This window comes from Mirounga leonina, unplaced genomic scaffold, assembly GCF_011800145.1.
Source record: "Mirounga leonina isolate KUSES-001 unplaced genomic scaffold, KU_Mleo_1.0 Mir_201, whole genome shotgun sequence".
NCBI lineage: Eukaryota > Metazoa > Chordata > Mammalia > Carnivora > Phocidae > Mirounga > Mirounga leonina.
In genome coordinates, this window is record NW_023270504.1 from 1,490,248 (window position 1) to 1,508,328 (window position 18,081).

Consider the following 18,081-nt stretch of genomic DNA (forward strand, 5'->3'; position numbering starts at 1 on the left):
AAGAGTTTGACCAAGTAAAGATGAAGTTAAGATATATGTGTATATATAATTAAAAACTTCAAGGAAAAGAAGAGCATAGTGGGTTAGGATGGTTCAGGAAAGGCCATGTGATTGAATTATAGTGAATGTGGAACCCTGTTAGTCATATGAGCTATGTAAGTAATTTTAAATTATTACTGGACAGCTGGGAGACACCTCTTGGAATGCTACTCTGGGTAGCTTACGCGAGAAAATAGAACTAGAGAGCTTAAAACCATCATTACCAAATTATTATCATCACCACAAACATTATCAGTAGATGCATTCTGAGTGCTAAGCACTACATTATTACATACATTATCTTTAATTTTCACCAACCATATATCATAGATCAAAGTATCATTTTAAAGATCAGAATACTGAGACTCAGAGGTATTTGAGAAGGGCTGGTTGAGGAAGTGACATCTCACTTGGCACCTCAAGACTAAGTGTGAGCTAAGAAAAGAGGCACAGAGGAATATTCCGGGCAAAGAGAATGGCACAAATGGTTTCAGTGGGAATTTCGCAAGACCAGATTAATGTTTTATAAAGTGCATTTTAGCTTCAGAATGGGGCATGACTGGAAATAGGGAGACAAAGTAGGAGAGTGTTGCATTATCCCGGGTAAAAGAGGATAGTATACTGAACTACCAATAATGGCAGAAGGAAAGTGAAAGTTGAAAAGATTTCAGAAATATTAGGAAATACAACAGGTTGTCAGCACTGTCCAAAAGACCCCTATGGTGTGAAGGAAATGTTCTATAATTTGCACTAACCAATAGGGTAGCCACTAGTTATATGTGGCCATTGAGCTTTTGAAATGTAACTAATGCAACTGAGAAACTGCATTTTAAATTTTATTTAATATTAATTAACTTTAAATAGCCACTTGTGACTTAAGGCCACTCTATTGGACAGGGTAGGATTAGAACACTTTAGCTTCCTATCCTTTTACATATCCTCTAATTACAAGGTCTTTTAAGATAACCTCACTCTGTCTATCTAAATTTGCATGCTTCCTCTCTGGGGTGTTGGGTCTTCTCAATACCCTACAAAAATATGCGAGATCTATTTTTACTTCTAGAGTTGCTCATATTTCCACCCTCACCTATATTGCTATGTCTTCTTCTTTTCAAGTGCCATTTTTCCAGGGAAGTTTTAATGGTTATTCTTTCTCATTAATATGTCCTCCCTTGAGCATCAGTCATGTTGGCCTATACCCAGGACCTCATGACAAGTCACTGCTTATTTCTGGCTCTTTCATATCTTTTATTGATGTGATGAGTTGATGCTGATCTCAAATTAAGTAAAGATGCCTGAAAGCAAGGAACATATTCTTCATATTTCCTATATTTATTTCTCTACCTGTTTACTATGTAGATGGCAAAGGCATTGGTTTTTTGGGGGGTTTTTTTGTTTTTTTTTAGAGAGAGAGAGAGAGAGAATCTTAAGCAAGCTCCATGCCCAGCACGGAGCCCCATGTGGGACTCGATCTCATAATCCTGAGATCGAGACCTGAACTGAAATTAAGAGTTAGACACTTAACCGACTGAATCCCAGGTGCCCCTCACAGTCATTCTTGAAGACAAATTCTTGCTTACTACTGTGATTCTACTCATTACAAAGCATGCTATGAGATTTCTGGTTCCTTATTTAGATTTATTTTTTTCAAACAAAACAAATTTAAAGTGGTGAAAAAACTAGATTGGTGTTTGTTTTTTCTAAATGAGAGATATTTGAGCCTTACCCGAATTTTTTTAGTGGGTAGTCCCCAAAGATGACTGCTGTCAATTCCTTCCCTCCCAATGTGTGCATGCTGCTCCATCCTTTGTGTCACTCAGCTACCTCCCCTGCTCCCTTTGAACCTGGGCTGGCCTCATGACTTGCTTTTGCAAATAGAAATGTGCTAGTTCCAGGACTAGCCTGTCAGAACCCTGGCAGCTTCCACTTTGGCTATAGGAAAGCCAGTCACCATGCTGTGCAGTTTGGGCTAGACTACCGAATGAGGAGAAACCACAAGAGCAGCCCCATGGAGGAAGGGCACTGAGCTGCCAGCCATGGTAATGAAGCCTTCTTGGGTTTTCCAGGCCAGCCAGCCTCTAGCTGAATGCAGCCCATGTGCATGACCCAAACTGACACGACGTGGAGCAGAACTGCCTGACTGAGGCCTACCCTAATTGCTGACCTACAGAAGCATGAAAACTAGGACAACCACTGTTGTTTTGAGTGGTTGAGTTTTGGACTGGCTTGTTACACAGCAGTAAATAACTGAAATACTATCATTTAAAAAGTAGAAGATTCCATCATAGTAAGATAACTAACCCCAGTTTGATCACTTTCCTGATCCAACCCTCCCTTCACCCCCAAGTTTAGGGCATCTCTTTAAGGACTAGGCAATGTATGAGTCAAATTACTTTGTGAAAATGGAAAACCAAATATTATCCAAACCAACCTGAGACTTTCAACACAGAATTTGAAACGTGTTCTTCTGTGTGTTTATTTTTTTTTAATTTTAATTTTTTAAAGATTTTATTTATTTATTCATGAGAGACAGAGAGAGAGAGAGAGGCAGAGGGAGAAGCAGGCTCCCAAGGAGCAGGGAGCCCGATGCGGGACTCGATCCCAGGACGCTGGAATCATGACCTGAGCTGAAGGCAGACGCTTAACCATCTGAGCCATCCAGGCGCCCTTCTGTGTGTTTAAATATTAAGTGTGACTGTTGGTGGGAATGAAGCTGGTGCAGCCACTCTGGAAAACAGTATGGAGGTTCTTCAAGAAGTTTAAAAATAGAGCTACCCTATGACTCAGCAATTGCACTACTGGGTATTTACCCCAAAGATACAGATGTAGTGAAAAGGAGGGCACCTGCACCCCAATGTCCATAGCAGCAATGTCCGCAATAGCCACACTGTGGGAAGAGCTGAGATGCCCTTCAACAGATGAATAGATAAAGGAGATGTGGTTCATATATACAATGGAATATTTCTCAGCCATCAGAAAGGATGAATACCCAACTTTTACATCAACATGGATGGAACTGGAGGGTATTATGCTAAATGAAATAAGTCAGAGAGAGACTATCATATGGTTTCACTCATATGTGGAATATAAGAAACGGCGCAGAGGATCATAGGGGAAGGGAGGGAAAACTGAATGGGAAGTCATCAGAGAGGGAGACAAACCATGAGAGACTCTTAACTCTAGGAAACAAACTGAGGGTTGCTGGAGAAGAGGTGGGTGGGGGATGGGGTAACTGGGTGATGGGCATTAAGGAGGGCATGTGATGTGATGAGCACAGTTGGTGTTGTACGCAACTGATAAATTATTGAACACTACATTGAAAACTAAGTATGTACTATATGTTGGCTAATTGAGTTTAAATAAAAAAAGAAAAAAAAAGAAAAAATATTAACTGTGAAATTCTGAAATTGAAAGTATCCTGTATTCTAAGTGCTCTCTTGAGTGTAAAATTTATTTATCAAACACAGGGAAAAATTTTTGCTTGGGGGGCGCTTGGGTGGCTCAGTTGGTTAAACATCTGCCTTCGGCTCAGGTCATGATCCCAGGGTCCTGGGATTGAGGAGGCCCACACGGGGTTCCTTGTTCAGTGGGGAGTCTGCTTCTTCCTCTCCCTTTGCCCCTCATCCCCGCCCCCCACTTGTGTGTGCTCTCTTTGTCAAATAAATAAATAAAACCTTAAAAAAAATTTTGTTTTGTTTGAGAATAGGTTTACTTAAATAATTATCCAAGATCCCTTGTAAAGGTGTTACTTGCCTGAAATATTGGGTTTAATGTTTCTGGACACTTATTCATGACGTATTTTAATTTTGTATTATTTGTAAGATTTTAAAAGTGGTATTTTTCTAAGTGCCTTAACCATTGAAAAGGTGATATTTATAAGATTGGTGAGATATTGATCTTTAGTCACAAAGGTAACTTCAAGTTAAAGATGGTAATATTGTCTTAATGTCTGAAATAATTTGAATTATCTGCAGATTTGAATAACTTTGAGTAAATCATCTTCAAATCATTAGCAGGTCAGAGAAAAGGTAGGTACTCAGAGAACACATTTTGGCCTCTCATCATAATGTCTTCCCTGAGCTGCCATTTTTCCATAATTAGTTAGTCAATTCTTTGCTATTATATGTTTATTTTTTAAGCTGTACTTTCATAGAGCAGGTCAAGTGGCCAAAGTGATTACACAGTTATCCACATAGGTTAAGTGATGACATAGCTATCTATTTTCTTGAGTTTCCCAAGGACATTTTGAAGGTGAGCACGTAGTAATGCTTGTATTTTTTTTTAAGATTTAATTTATTTATTTGAGAGAGAGAGAGAGCATTAACTGGGGGAGGAGTAGAGGGAGAAGGACAAGCAGACTCCGCGCTGAGCTCAGAGCCTGACCCTGAGCTCATGACCTGAGCCAAAATCAAGAACTGGACGGTTAACTGACTGAGCCACCCAGGCGCCCCATTAATGCTGGTATTTCTGACTTACCCTGGGTGGAATAGTTTGTTGAGTCTGATGGAGCAAATTTTCCACTTAGCTATTGGGTCAAGAACTGCTCCGTCCAGTACTTCTATGAGAGATGGTACACCACCTGCTGGATGAGGTAAATGAACTTTGTCTTATTATTATGAAAATATGCTCTTTCAGGCTAGCTGATTCTTTTTATGCTATTTTATAAATAAATGCTTCTTTTTTTTTAAGATTTTTATTTATTTATTCATGAGAAAGAGAGAGAGAGAGAGAGAGAGAGAGGCAGAGGGAGAAGCAGGCTCCCAAGGAGCAGGGAGCCCGATGTGGGACTCGATCCCAGGACCCTGGGATCATGACCTGAGCCGAAGGCAGATGCTTAACCATCTGAGCCACCCAGGCACCCCTAAATAAATGCTTCTTAAAAATAAGGTACAATGACAATTTAATTTACAAACTGAGGTCTTCCCTAATTTTGTAGAATAATGAAATCCCAGAAATGAAAAGAACTTAATGATTCATTCAGTAATATCTCTATGCAGTCATGCATCTCGTTGCCAGAATGAGCTTTACCTCCTAGATCTAGCCCAGTGCCTAGCACATAGTAAATATTCAACTAATGTTTACTGAATCACTGACGTGGTGAATAATGGCTGCTTACAAATTTTAGTAAATGAAATTTACCTTTGGCTTTTAGCAATTCTAAAGTCATTCATATTATTTAAATGCATTTCAGTAAATATAAGCTTTTTATTAAAAATTCTCCACAATAAAAAGTTGAAGGAAATAGACATGCCATAATTCATGATATTAGGTTATTAAAATCATTTTTAAAAATTGTAGTTCTTTATGTACTGTGCTGACTGTATTAATAGAGTTTGAATATACTTTAAAAGTTTTGTCATTTAAAGCTTACTTCAGTATGATGAATTTACAAGTACTGAACTTGAAAAAAATTAGCAAAATTGAAATAATTAGTGTTATCATCATGCATTAGTTTTCTTAGGGCTGCTGTTAACAAATTACCACAAACCAGTTGACTTAAAACAATAGAAATTTATTCTCTCACGGTTTTGGGATCAAGGTGTTGGCAGGACCATGCTCTTCCCAAAGGCTCTAGGGAAGATTCCTTCCCTAACTCTTCTAGCTTCTGGTGTTTACCAACAATCCTTGACATCCCTTGGTTTGTGGCAGCATAATTCCAATCTCTGTCTCTGTCTTTACATGGCTTTCTTCCCTGTGTGGCTGTGTGTCTCCAAATCTTTCTCTTTTAAGGACACCAGTCCATTACTGATAGACATTAAAGAAGACCTAAATAAATGGAAAGACATATAATGTTCATGGATCAGAAGACTAATCTTATCTACTCTTCTTTAAGTGGTCTATTGAATCAATGGAATCCCAATCAAAATCTTGATAAGATTTTTTTTGGTAGACATTGCCCAGCTGATTCTAAAATTTACATGGAAATGCGAAGAATCAAAAATGACCAGAATCAAAAATGACAAAAGAATTTTTAAAAAGATCAAAGTTGGAGAAGTTATACTACCTGATTTCAAGTTATTTTAAAAGCTGTAGTAATTGAGACTGTGGTATTGGTTTAAAGAAACACAGATCAATGAAATAGGATAGAGTGAAAAAAACGGACTCATTTATGATGAATTGATTTTTGACAAAAGGACAAAGACGAGTCATGGAGAAAGGTTGGTCTTTTTAACAAAGGTGCTAGAAAAATTTGATCTTGATGTGCAGAGAAGAGAACTTTGATAAAAAACAAATTAATCATAGGCTTAAATGCAAAACCTTAAAGTATAAAACTTCTAGAAGAAAACATATAAGATCATTTTTATGGCCTCAGATTAGGCAAAGATTTCTTTGATTCAACACCAACTTATAATCAATAATAGGTAAAGTTGAATAACTGGATTCATCAAAATTAGGAACTTTAACTCTTTGGTAGACTATTAAGAAAATGAAAATACAAGGCACAGGCTGGCAGAACTTATTTTATAAACTATGTGATAAAGGACTCGTATACAGAATATATAAAGAACTCTAAAAACTAAGGAATAATAAAACTAATAACCCAATAAAAATGGGCAAAAGATTTGAATAGACACTTTACCAAAGAAGATACACAGCAAATAAGCACATATAAATGTCATTAATCCACACTGAGACCCATAATGACAACATTATTAGTCATTAACCTACTCTCAACATACCTATTGGATTGGCTAAAGTTTAAAAGAGTAACAAAATAAGTGCTGATGAGGATATGAAGCAACTGAAACTCATATAATGCTGTGGGAATGGAAAATAGTAAAACTATTTTGGAAAATATTTTAATAGTTTCTTAAAAAGCTAAACATTCACATTCCTTATGGCCCAGCTATTCCACTTCTAGTATTTACCCAAAAGTAATGAAAGCATATGTCCACATAAAGATGCATAAATGTTCATAGCAGTTTTATTTGTAATAGCTCAAACCTGGAAGAAATTAAATGTCCACTGACGTGAATGGATAAACAATTTGTGGCATATCTATACAATGGAATACTAGTCAACAACAAAAAAGAAATGCACTATTGATGTGCTCAACAATGTGGGGATAAATCTCAAAAGAATTTTGCTTAGTGGAAGAAGCCACACAAAAAAGAGTACATGTTATATGATTCCATACATACGTAATTACAGAAAATGCAAACTTCTCTACAGTGATACAAAGAAGACCAGGGGTTGTCTGGAGGGTTGTTTTTAGTGGCGAAAGGAGGGACTGAGAAAACTTGTGGGGTGATGGAATGGCTGATTATTTTGATTAGGGTGATGGCTTCATAGGAGTATATATGTATCAAAATTTATTAAATGGCACACTTTAAATATGTGCAGTTTATTACATATCAATTGTAGCTCAATAAACTGGAAAAATTAAGAAGTAAAGGATTTATTAGCTGGGTACTATTTTAAAGTTCTCAACTTTTATTTCTTCATAGGCTTCTATGAAATAACCTTAGAAAAATACACGTAGGTCTAGTCCCCCAAATTAATTTTGGGCAGCATAAGAGTAATGTCTGGAGTTGTAGGACATTTCCAAAGAGTAATAAACTACAGGTTAATCAGCGACGGAAAAAAAAGAAACAGAGAACCTCTGGATTTAAGGGATGACAAGGGATGGGCTAGGAGATCAGGAAAGGAAACCAAGGATGAAATACGGGGAGGATCTTGGCAGGGGAAGAGGCACGACGGTGCCTACACGTCCTCACCGGCAACTCTACAGATTCTCCAGGCAGGTGGCTCCAAGCGGATTAAAATGTTACAACGTACGACAGGTTCTCAACCACGAAAACCTCTCGGAGTTAGTCCTGCCGGCTGGAAACTCCGCGGTTGGCGCGTTAAGAGAAGGCGGACGGACACCGGTCGGAGCTCCACGCTTCTAGGCGGAGCTCCGCGTCCGGGTCTCGGTCGCCCCCTGCTGGCTAGCGCCTGGGGACCCGCAGGCGCACGGGTGAGGCCGGAGGCACGGTGCCGCCAATAAGGTCGCTGCAATGGAGGGGAGTCGCGGGGACCTCCCCAGACGTTGGCCGCCTCGGCATCCTGACACCAGTATGACTGCCCCAGAATCCAGTTTCCCAAATGCGGAGCTCACTCCGGCTCCTCTCTGCTTCCGTCCGTCCAGTTTCATTCGGGTCTCAGCGGTGGGAGTCGGCGTAAGGGAGCTGCGTTAAATGGTTGTGACCTCCAGGTTTCAGGGCAGAACTTCCAAGCATTTGGAAGCGAGGGGCCGCAGAAGAGTACTGACTATAGGAGGGCTGTCACAATTAGACCCCCACATTTCGAGGAACTGAGGGAAGAGGGAAACCAAATGGTCCCCTTAAGCCCCTTAAGATTGCTAGCTTCCTCTTAAGGCTGACCTCAGACTGGAAACAATGCTGTTAATGAGAGCTAAGCTTGGCTCTTGTCTTACTGTGTTCTTTGCTTTAAGGGCACAGGTGAAGCTATATGGAAAACTCTTTTCAAATAGTCCCCCTCCCTCCACATTAGAGTCCCTCCTGTTCCCGCCTTGTCCCAGATCTTGATCCGTCACTTTACCACCGCATACGGAACACTGTCCTCATGTCCCATTGTCCCCAACCTTCAGATGGCCGAGAGTGGGCAGTCCAGAAACGGGGACCCGGCTCACCTGCCCGAAGGCAAGGTGGGAGGGACTTCCATGGGCTTCGGTGAGGACCGGCGCGGGGTGAGGAGGGACGGACCTACGATGGCGGGGAGTCAGGAACAGGCAAAGGCGCCCACACCTCCAGCTTCCAGCCCAGGCAAGCGAACTGCGTGACATTCCCGTCCACACCTGATTGACAGGAGGAGGGAGTCGCGGCCCAGGAGGCGGGAGTGGGTGTGTAGAGGCGGAGACAAAATCCCAGCCGCGCGCCCAGCCGGCCAGGGCTTGCTCTCCTAGACGGTTGGGGTCTGGGTCTCGTGCCCCCTACCTCCTCAGAGCCTGGCACCCAGAACCTGGCAAGGATCACGAAGTTATCCCCTGCTGGGGCTGCTGCCTGCAAGGAGGGGGCAGGGAAGCCGGGAGCCCCGTGCGCCACTTCCCCGGCGGCCTCGGCCTGGGCCAGGACTGGCTCGCGGTTCCCTCGCGGCTTTGCTCGGGTCCGCCTCCCCCTCTCTCTCCCCCACCCTTCCCGCGAGCTGCCTCCGCCCTCCTTCCTCTGCCTCCACCCTCAACCCCCATCCCCGGCTGTCGAGAGCTGAGCTCTGAGACCTTAGTCTGCCCGAGCTCTGGATGTGGGCGCCGGACAAGTCCGCGGCGCCTCCACCCAAGATGGACAGCCGCTACACCAGCACTGCGGGCATCGGGGACTTGAACCAGCTGAGCGCGGCCATCCCGGCCACGCGGGTGGAGGTGTCCGTGTCCTGCAGGTGAGGACGCAGCCCTTCCCCTCCCTCCTCCTGCTCTCCCATCTGCCTGGTGGGTAGCGCTTGCCAAGCGCTCGGGGTACCCCGAGGCTTTGCTGGGGTGAGAAGTTGCGAGACGAGTGGGAAACACCCCAGTTGTGGGTCTGAGTCACCCCCCCCCCCCCCCAGCTCCAGTGACACAGAGCGGAGAGCGCGAACTGGAAGCGAGTGGTGGGCTACGGAACTTGAGACTTTTAATTTTCTTTCTGGGAAATGCAGTAAAAGTTGGCTGGGCTGTGACTCAGCGGCGGGAACCCCGGCCGCCGCCCACTTTGCAAGCCCTTTTTACGCCCCAAACCCGAGCTGTGTAGTTGGGTGATGACGGGAATCAAAGGGGACAGCATTGCCAAAAGCGCTTGTGACCAATGCACGCAGTGGCCCGGGACTCCCTTCGCTAGGCGTGTGCAAACCTGCTATTGCTACAGTTGGCTCCAAACCTCGCAGCTTCCTCCCCACCCACTTCCTGGAGCCATCCAGCTTGCTTCCCCCCACCCCTCCCCGGGCTTCTTGCCTTATGCCTGATAGGTAGAGATTTCGGCTCCAGCTCTCTTTGCAGACAAATGTGTGCCTTACCTAAAATCTGGGAAGTCACGACTTTCTGCCTGCAAATAGACGCAGTTTGAGTGCTTGTAACAGCTGCCCAAGGACTGTAAATTTCAAATCCTTTGCCTGACGTTGTTTGGGTCAGTTTTCCTGTAAATAAAGCCGCATAATTGCTGTATCGCATAAGATTTTGAGAAGGAGATGGGGCGGACTATACTAAATTGATAATGGCAACAGGAGAGGGAGAATTTGCATCGTATCGACTCTGGAGCCCACTCCCTTGTTTGCATACTAGGATCTCTCAGTGGAAAACTCTCTTCTCTCCTGACCACTTTGGCCCCAAGGTTGTTTTCAATGCCCTAAATTGCCACCCCCTCGCATTCCTTTCCTTAGCAAAATTTGCCTTGAAGGAATCTAACAAACCTGGAGAATCTTGGATGTAAATAAACCCTGAAACTTACAATTCTGTCACCCCAGGAGTATTCGGTTTTGCATTTTCACAAGACTGGGTCTAAAGCCAAAGAAATGGATTTTCTTTTTTTGTGGAAATTCAAGCACCAACAACCAGTAGAAGTGTTAATTAGGGGATAGGGAATAGCCTTCAGCTATCCCTGAAACTATACCCCGTGATTGCTAGCTTCCTCTTAAGGCTGACCTCAGACTGTGGAAACAATGCTGTTAATGAGAGCTAAGCTTGGCTCTTGCCTTATTGTGTTCTTTGCTTTAAGGGAACAGGTGAAGCTATATGGAAAACTCTTTTCAGACATTAATTTCTAGGCCCTTTTCTTTTCTCTGAAGCTGCCTTTGCTCAAGGGAGGTTATTAGTATACACACATAATGCAAGGCCAAAAGTCCTTCAATAAAAGCATTTTCTAGAGTTCTTCTCCTCTGCTGAACATCCTACAAAGCCTGCATGGCATGTGGCCTGTGCCTGGAATGAATATTAAAATGTTATAAATTAAATCCAAATTTCCCAAAACTCTTTAGGACTGATAGGGAAATGATACCTTCACGGGTCTGTCTGCCCATGGGATCCACAGTTAACCACTCGTGTGTGTGTGTGTGTGTGTGCGCGTGTGTGCGCGCACGCACGCGCGTAGGGAATCTTCTAGTTAATTGGCTTTAAGCCAGTTTGTTTAAACTTGGTACCGCAGGCCCTGGACATCCCCTTGTTCTAGCCTTTTCTTCATATCATTGATTTGGTGTCTTGTTTTTTTAATTTTTAAGTTTTCAGGGGTGCCTGGGTGGCTCAGTCGGTTAAGCGGCTGCCTTCGGCTCAGGTCATGATCCTGGGGTCCTGGGATCGAGCCTCACGTATGGCTCCTTGCTTAGTGGAGAGCCTGCTTCTCCCGCTCCTTCTGCCTGCCACTCTGCGTACTTGTGCTCTCTCTCTCTCTGTCAAATAAATAAAATCTTTAAAAAAATAATAATAATTTTTAAGTTTTCAAATGAAAAAACAATCCTGAAATAGAACCCAAGTATTTAGAGTACTTACATTGTTGGGAATTGAATCTTGTAAACATAGATGGTGTCCTTTGGGCTTTGGCATAAGAGACCCGGTTACAGATTCTGGCTCTGTGACTTACGTTGTTACCTTGGAGTTGTTACTTAAGCTGAGCTTCCTCATCTCTAAAATGAGGAAAATTACGGTATTTATCTCATATAGAATGGTATCAGAGTTTGATAAGATGATGTCAGAAAAATGCCTACACACTGTAGGACACAAAAGAAAGTGTTAAAATATGTTAGCTATTATGATATTGGAAATAGTATTTACTGAATAAATGTATTATATATGCTTCAGTTTGGAATTCTGTAAATAGTCCTTCCCTTTTGTACTTCAGTAAATTGTTAAAGAAGACAGGGATAGAGGCAGCTTGGGGATACCTGTTCTCTTTCTTCTTTGATGAGTATAAAGAGCTTATATTCTAGGATGTTTTGGGGGGCATTTCACTTAGCAACAAGGCTCAATTGTAGGCCCCTCAGTCTTAACTATGGGCAAGCAGAGCAAGGAATTTCCTTTGCCTTTCTATGTTAGAGACAATAGATGCTTCTGCAGCTTTGGTGACACTTAAAAAACAACTCAGGAATGGAATCCCTTTTGATAACCTCCTTTCTTTGTCCCCAGTCTGAGACCTTTAAAAATCTTTATGATGTTTTTATCTTCATTTTGGGGGAGGTGAGAAAATCAACAATTGAAGCTTGAAGCTTCAATATTATAATTCATGGAGATCATTTAGTCTATTCACTCACCAAGTGTTTAGTGTCTTTTATATGTTTAGCATTATGCCCTGCTCCATGACACATGCAAGAGAAGTTCTCTGAAAATGTAAAGTCTGGTTGGGAGATGGGTATTCCATAATACATAATCACGTAGGACTACATCCGAAGATGAGGATCATGCACGGAGAGGGACGAGATCACTGTGCAGTGGATTGCTTGGAATATTCTACAAGGAGGAGATGGGGCTTGAGGGGAGGTGAGATGGATGGGCATGGTTTGCATTAGAGAAGGGACAGTATGACATGGAGGTGGCCACAGACTTGGTGTGTTAGGGTGACAAGTCCACTCTTCTAGTTGTTTAGGTAGAGAAGCTCCTACTCTTCGACTTCCCTTTAACCCATTGTGTAGCTCTGGCATTCATTTTTCTTCATTATGTTACTTCATAGATTTTTAAAGTTAATTGGGTTACCTAATTAAAATGCCAAAAGCTGAAATGATACAACCTTAGAAACATAAAATAACATTTATGGCATTCCCATTGGATTCTGAAAACGGATGAATTAGAACAAGGTAAAACCAATGGGAAAAATAATACGTAGTAATCACCCATTTCCTTGGAACTTTGGTTTGGTGAACTATTTCTAACCCACAGTCTCGGTCATTTTCTCCAACTGAGAAGGTAGCTTATCCATTAAAAAAGCCGTGAGAGCCTTCTGTGTTTCTAGACTTTGTAAGTTAGCCACCACAGGTAACTTCTTTCGCAGCAGTAATCTTATAATGGCGATGAGACCAATTTTAAACACATTGAAGGAAGAATACAAAATGGGAGCACCTACTTTGTGCTAGGCGTTCTGTAAAGTCCCACCCGACCTGGGCATGACTCTTCTGCCTAATCTACCACCACTCCTCACATGAACACGTGACTGAACATAGTCTAACTAATATGTGCTTACTCTGTGCTAAAGCTGATGAGAGATAAATGTGGCTGCAGAACTTATCAGTGGTACTGTCCCCAAAGCATGTGCTGGTATCCTAGTGGACTGAGTCCTCTTTGCCTGTGTGGCTATGCACCTGCCCGTCTCTCTGCCCTGGACACCCCTTCCTCCCTATCCCCTTGTCGTTTTGATTAGCTGGTGCTCCTTCTTCAAGACTCAGGTCAAACACCATTTCTCTCAGGATTCCTCTCCCAAAGTGGTAGGTACCAGTATTAGAGTTCCATTATAACTCTTGGTTTCTGTATTCACCTTGAAGACAAGTTTTGTTCCTTTCATGCCCATGGTTTCTGAGCCTGGCATAGAATATGTAGTCAACAAATGTTGGATGCTGACATCCTCTGAATAAATCGTCTGGCACAGAGAGGGTTGCTTGCCTATTAAAATACAGACTTCTGGGTCCCCATGCCAGATCTGCTCTCAAAATCTCTGGGACTGGGGCCCAGGAATCTGGACTTTTCACAGGTTTATCATGTGCTGATAATACACATTAAAATGTTTACCTGTTTGATGAGGAAAGGACTGGCTGTAGTCACTCGATCTGGATTAGCAATACCTATCCTTCTCAGATACTGGAAGATACTTTCCAGGGATGTGTGCTGGATCTGACCCGAATGGGACTGAGACAGGAATCTGTGCACCAGTTGTTAAATAAAGCAATTATTAAACATTAAATCATATAAACCTAAAATTAAATACGTTATATTTTAAAACAAAGTTAAGACACTCTCAAAAGTTACCACTTCTTAGTGATTTTACTGCATTTTACTGTTCTCTATACTCTTTACTGTCACCTGTGCTCTATCTTTTTAATCGGCGAGCTGACAGTTTTCTGTGTCACATGCTGCTGCTCATCTTTTCCATCCCTGTTCAGGGACATCACATTGATAGGTTGAAGTTGGCCGTAGTGGGAATATTTACACCATGGAAAGTGGGAAATACTGCAAATCAGGGCTTGTTTTGTTGTTGTCTGCACTTAAGACATTCTGTGGGAATCAGTTGGCCCTATGGAAATACACTTTTATTATCTAGAACTTGTGTGCTCAGCTACACATACTTTATGTCAGTAAAATTTATAACATTATGTAAATACACACACGCACACACACACATCTCTGCATTCAGCATTTTCCTGGAGAGCTCATTGGTAAACATATGTTGCTTACATACACATGGCTGTTTATAGGCCTTTTGTAAAAGATTATACAAAGGAAAAAGTTTGCTGCTCTTGGACTGCCGCTTTTAGAAATGGCAACGTCAAGGTGTTGTGGTCTTGCTTCTCTGCTTGGAGTTAAGTGAGGCTTGTGGTTTCATAATCGGTGAAAGGTTGCGACAGCTCACAAATGTCCTGGGAATGAAACAGGCAGATAACTGAAGCTCTGTGTGCCTTTTCCTTTCTTCTCCTTTTCACGTGTTTCTTTCCACGTCTTCCTTATTCTCTCTTACTTTGAAGACTTTTTTTTTTTTTTTTTTTTTTCTGTTCCTCCATCCACTGGTGGCATGCCTATACTTTGCAAGTTTACATGTTACAGTTCCAGTTCCAGACCACCTGGGAAAGTGAATGGGTATTGCAAGAGAGAGAATCTGCTTGGTCCAGCGGGGATTGGCCCAGTTTGAAGCAGATGCGTTTGCTGTTCCGATTATCTATGGTGAAAGAAGGAAGGAGTTCAAACACAGCAGTGGGGGTTTCCACTCCAGTCCCCGTTGGTTTAGCTCTTAGACATACTCTACCCTTCTTTAAAAAGACAAGAAGTTTGGACTTAGTGTGTAAATAGGTTTCAAATGATGTTGTTAACTGAAAAATTAATAATGTTACTCTAAGCTAGGGGAAGCCAGAATGCTTGTTACCATGTTAATAACAGGTACACTGAGGGCCAAGTGTGGCACGGCCTTAACATCGTATTCTTCTGGCTCTGTAGTTCCTGAGGACTCGTGGTTCAAAAGTGTAGTGACCCCACGGTGCTTTTCTCAGCCTTGTGGGTTTGGCTCAGCCCCAGAGTTTCAGGAATATTTGTACGAGGGCTTTTCTGGACAGTGATCTTAAAGTCTCTACGTGGGGGAGTTGCAAAAGCCTTCCTCATGGTGGTGTTTCCACCAGTATTTTGGTCTGCCCTGTGGTGTTTCTTTCTTTCTTTCTTTTTTTTTTTTTTTGTAGCATTTGGGGCCTGGGTTGTTATAAAACAGCCCTGGGATGTGGAGAATGTGAGTCAGAAGCAATTCACAAAGCGAGGCTACGAGAGAGAGAGAGGGTGTAAACGGCTGTCCTCTTTTAGGTACTTTTCTGTGGCATAACAGACAGAAGCCTGCATTCCCTGTTTATGTTTACTCAAGGCAGGGAAGAAAAACAGTCCTTCTGAAAGGGGTTTTATTCAGTTGTTAGCCTGTTTTAGAACTAAAAACACTTGCTTATTTGAGCCAGTTTTACTTGGTCTTGAAGAGCACGGGTGTAGAACTAGACCAGTTCTACCTCTACTAGCTGTGAAGCCTTGGAAAGTTACTTCATCTCTCTGTTCCTCAATTTCCTCATCTGTAAAGTGGGGAGAATAATAGGCCCTATGTCTTTTATTTGTTTTGAGGGTTTAGTAAGTTAATACATCCATATGAGTGAAAATACTGCTTTTCATATTAGTTAAGCACTCAAAATTATAGATGGATATGCATACAAAATAAAAATCACCCACTGTTCCATCAAACCATGAACATTTAGTTCATTTCTCTCTTATTTATAACGTCACCTTTATAGTCCCTCTCTTTCCCTCATGTGTTCGCGTGTGTGCGTATGCTCACACACATTATATAAAGGGATCACACTATATTCTATACAATTTATCTTCCGTACCATTCGGTTTGTTTTATAGCATGTATATGTCACTGTCATTAGGTTTTGAGAAAAATAACCCTCCATGTCTGTGACGTAGTCTATTTTATGGGCATACTATATTTATTTAACTTAGCTCTTGTTTTCCAAAATTTATTTCAGAAAGTTACTATTCAGCATAATGCTAATGAGCATTCTTATTCACGAACACTTGACAACAGCTCTGATTATTTTTTTCCCGGGGATAGTTTTCTAGAGCTGAAGTTATTAATAAGCTATCTTCTCAAGGGGATTTTAATAGCTTATTTTGGTTGTTTCCCGCCCCCCCCTCTCCTCTTTAAATAAGCAGACTCAAGTCCTAAACTACTGGCTGCACCTTTCTAAATACTTTCATTCCCATGAGAAAGTTGCATTGAAAGATTAATGAGAATTTGGGGCAGCAGAGTATAGCAGCAAGAAAATGGAATTAGGAGTCAGACAGATGTCTTTAAATCCCATTTTTATCCCTTTTTGGAATGTTATTTCGGGTAACTTATTTCAACTTTTGGAATTTCATTTCCTAATCAGTAATACAGAAATGCCTTAAAAACCAAATTTATAGGATTATTGGAGAGGTAAATGAAATAAAGTCTATAAAGCGCCCAGGATTGTGCCTGTCACAAGAAAAGCAGTTAATAGCTGTTAGTCTTATCTCATTTTCTTATGAATATATTACTAGATGGAATAAAGCAACATAGAAGACAGGTACTGTATTTTGGACAGATTTATAATCAATTAGGGGAGTCATAGAAACATGAAATGCAAGGTGACATAAAACTTCATGTTCAAGGTGATAATGATAGCCCAGCTCATAATACCTAAAAGTGGTCAGAAGAGTGTGGATTTGGAAATGCATAGGACATTTCTCGGATTCTACTCCATGGCTCCCCCCACACCAAAACACACAATTAGACATGTGGACCCAATGGGATTTGACAGATAGAAAGTCGTGTTTAACAACAAAGTTTTAGAATGAAAGCGCATTCTGCCACATTCTTATGTCCTACCAATAAAATCAATGGACTGACATTTAGACAGTTCTTTCGTGTTGGACATGTGATAAAACATATCTGAGTAGATGACAACACAGGCTGAAAGAGGATGAAGCTTTTATCATCAACAATAAAGTGAGATGTATTTAAAGGGTGCCTTGCCCCAAGGGCCGTTGTTCACAGCCTGACGCGCAATACCTTAATGTTTCCAAACTTATGAGAACCATCAATGTTAATGCCTCTTCAGCCAGGGACACTAGCTCTTGGGTATTCTTGTTCAAGTTATGAGACATTTTGTCAAGTTTATTCTACAAAGAATAATACTCCAAACATTGAGGGAATTATCAGTTAACTTTGTGAAATTCTGAAGAAACAAAATATCAGTGATAGTCCCTGGGAAGTAAGTACTTCTGTTTATTGGTAGAACTATTCAATTATAAGCCGTACTAATGAAGTCAAGAAACAGGAAGGCTCTTGCCATTTGCTATATATTTTATTTAAAGTCGAAATCTAAATCTACGTGAGACAATGTGGAAAACACTTAACATCTGTTAATTCACTCAGTCCTCATAACAATTCTGTGAAACAGGTGATTTATGTCCTATTTTTAGGTGAGAAGATTGAGGTTCAGAGAGAGTTTAAGTAATTTGGCTTAAGTCACACACTTAGGGGGTGGCAAGCTTGAGTTCCCAATCCATATATGTCTAATTCTTAGGTATATACTTCTGTCCACCAGACATATTCTGGCATTCTTCCATAAGTTACATATTTCAGGCTTTAACGGTGGGATTCTTTTCTATCGGTATTGATGTGTCGGTGACTGAAGAGAAATAACAGAGCTGAGAGAAACAATTACAACAGACGATATCTATACCATCACAAAGGGGATACAGAATTCTTCAGTGCCTTTTCTGTCCCCCGTTGGTGAGAGCTGTGGGTAGAACAGTTCAGATTAGTGGCATAAACCTTAACCATTTGATGTTTAATTTCCAAGTATTGATTCTTACCTCTTTTCTGCTGC

The 18,081-nt window shown here is 41.5% G+C and overlaps 1 protein-coding gene across 3 annotated transcripts in view; it reads left to right on the forward strand.

Moving 5' to 3' along the window:
- The first annotated feature begins 9,042 nt into the window (after window positions 1–9,042).
- Window positions 9,043–18,081, forward strand: part of CPNE8 (copine 8) — a 224,172-nt gene continuing 215,133 nt past the window's right edge. Inside the window, exon 1 of one of the 3 annotated variants that reach the window (XM_035027916.1) lies at window positions 9,043–9,417. In XM_035027916.1, coding sequence (XP_034883807.1) covers window positions 9,281–9,417 — 137 coding nt within the window. In that variant the 5' untranslated portion in view covers window positions 9,043–9,280. The remainder of the gene's footprint in view (window positions 9,418–18,081) is intronic. The other 2 variants (XM_035027913.1, XM_035027914.1) reach the window with 2 other exon arrangements.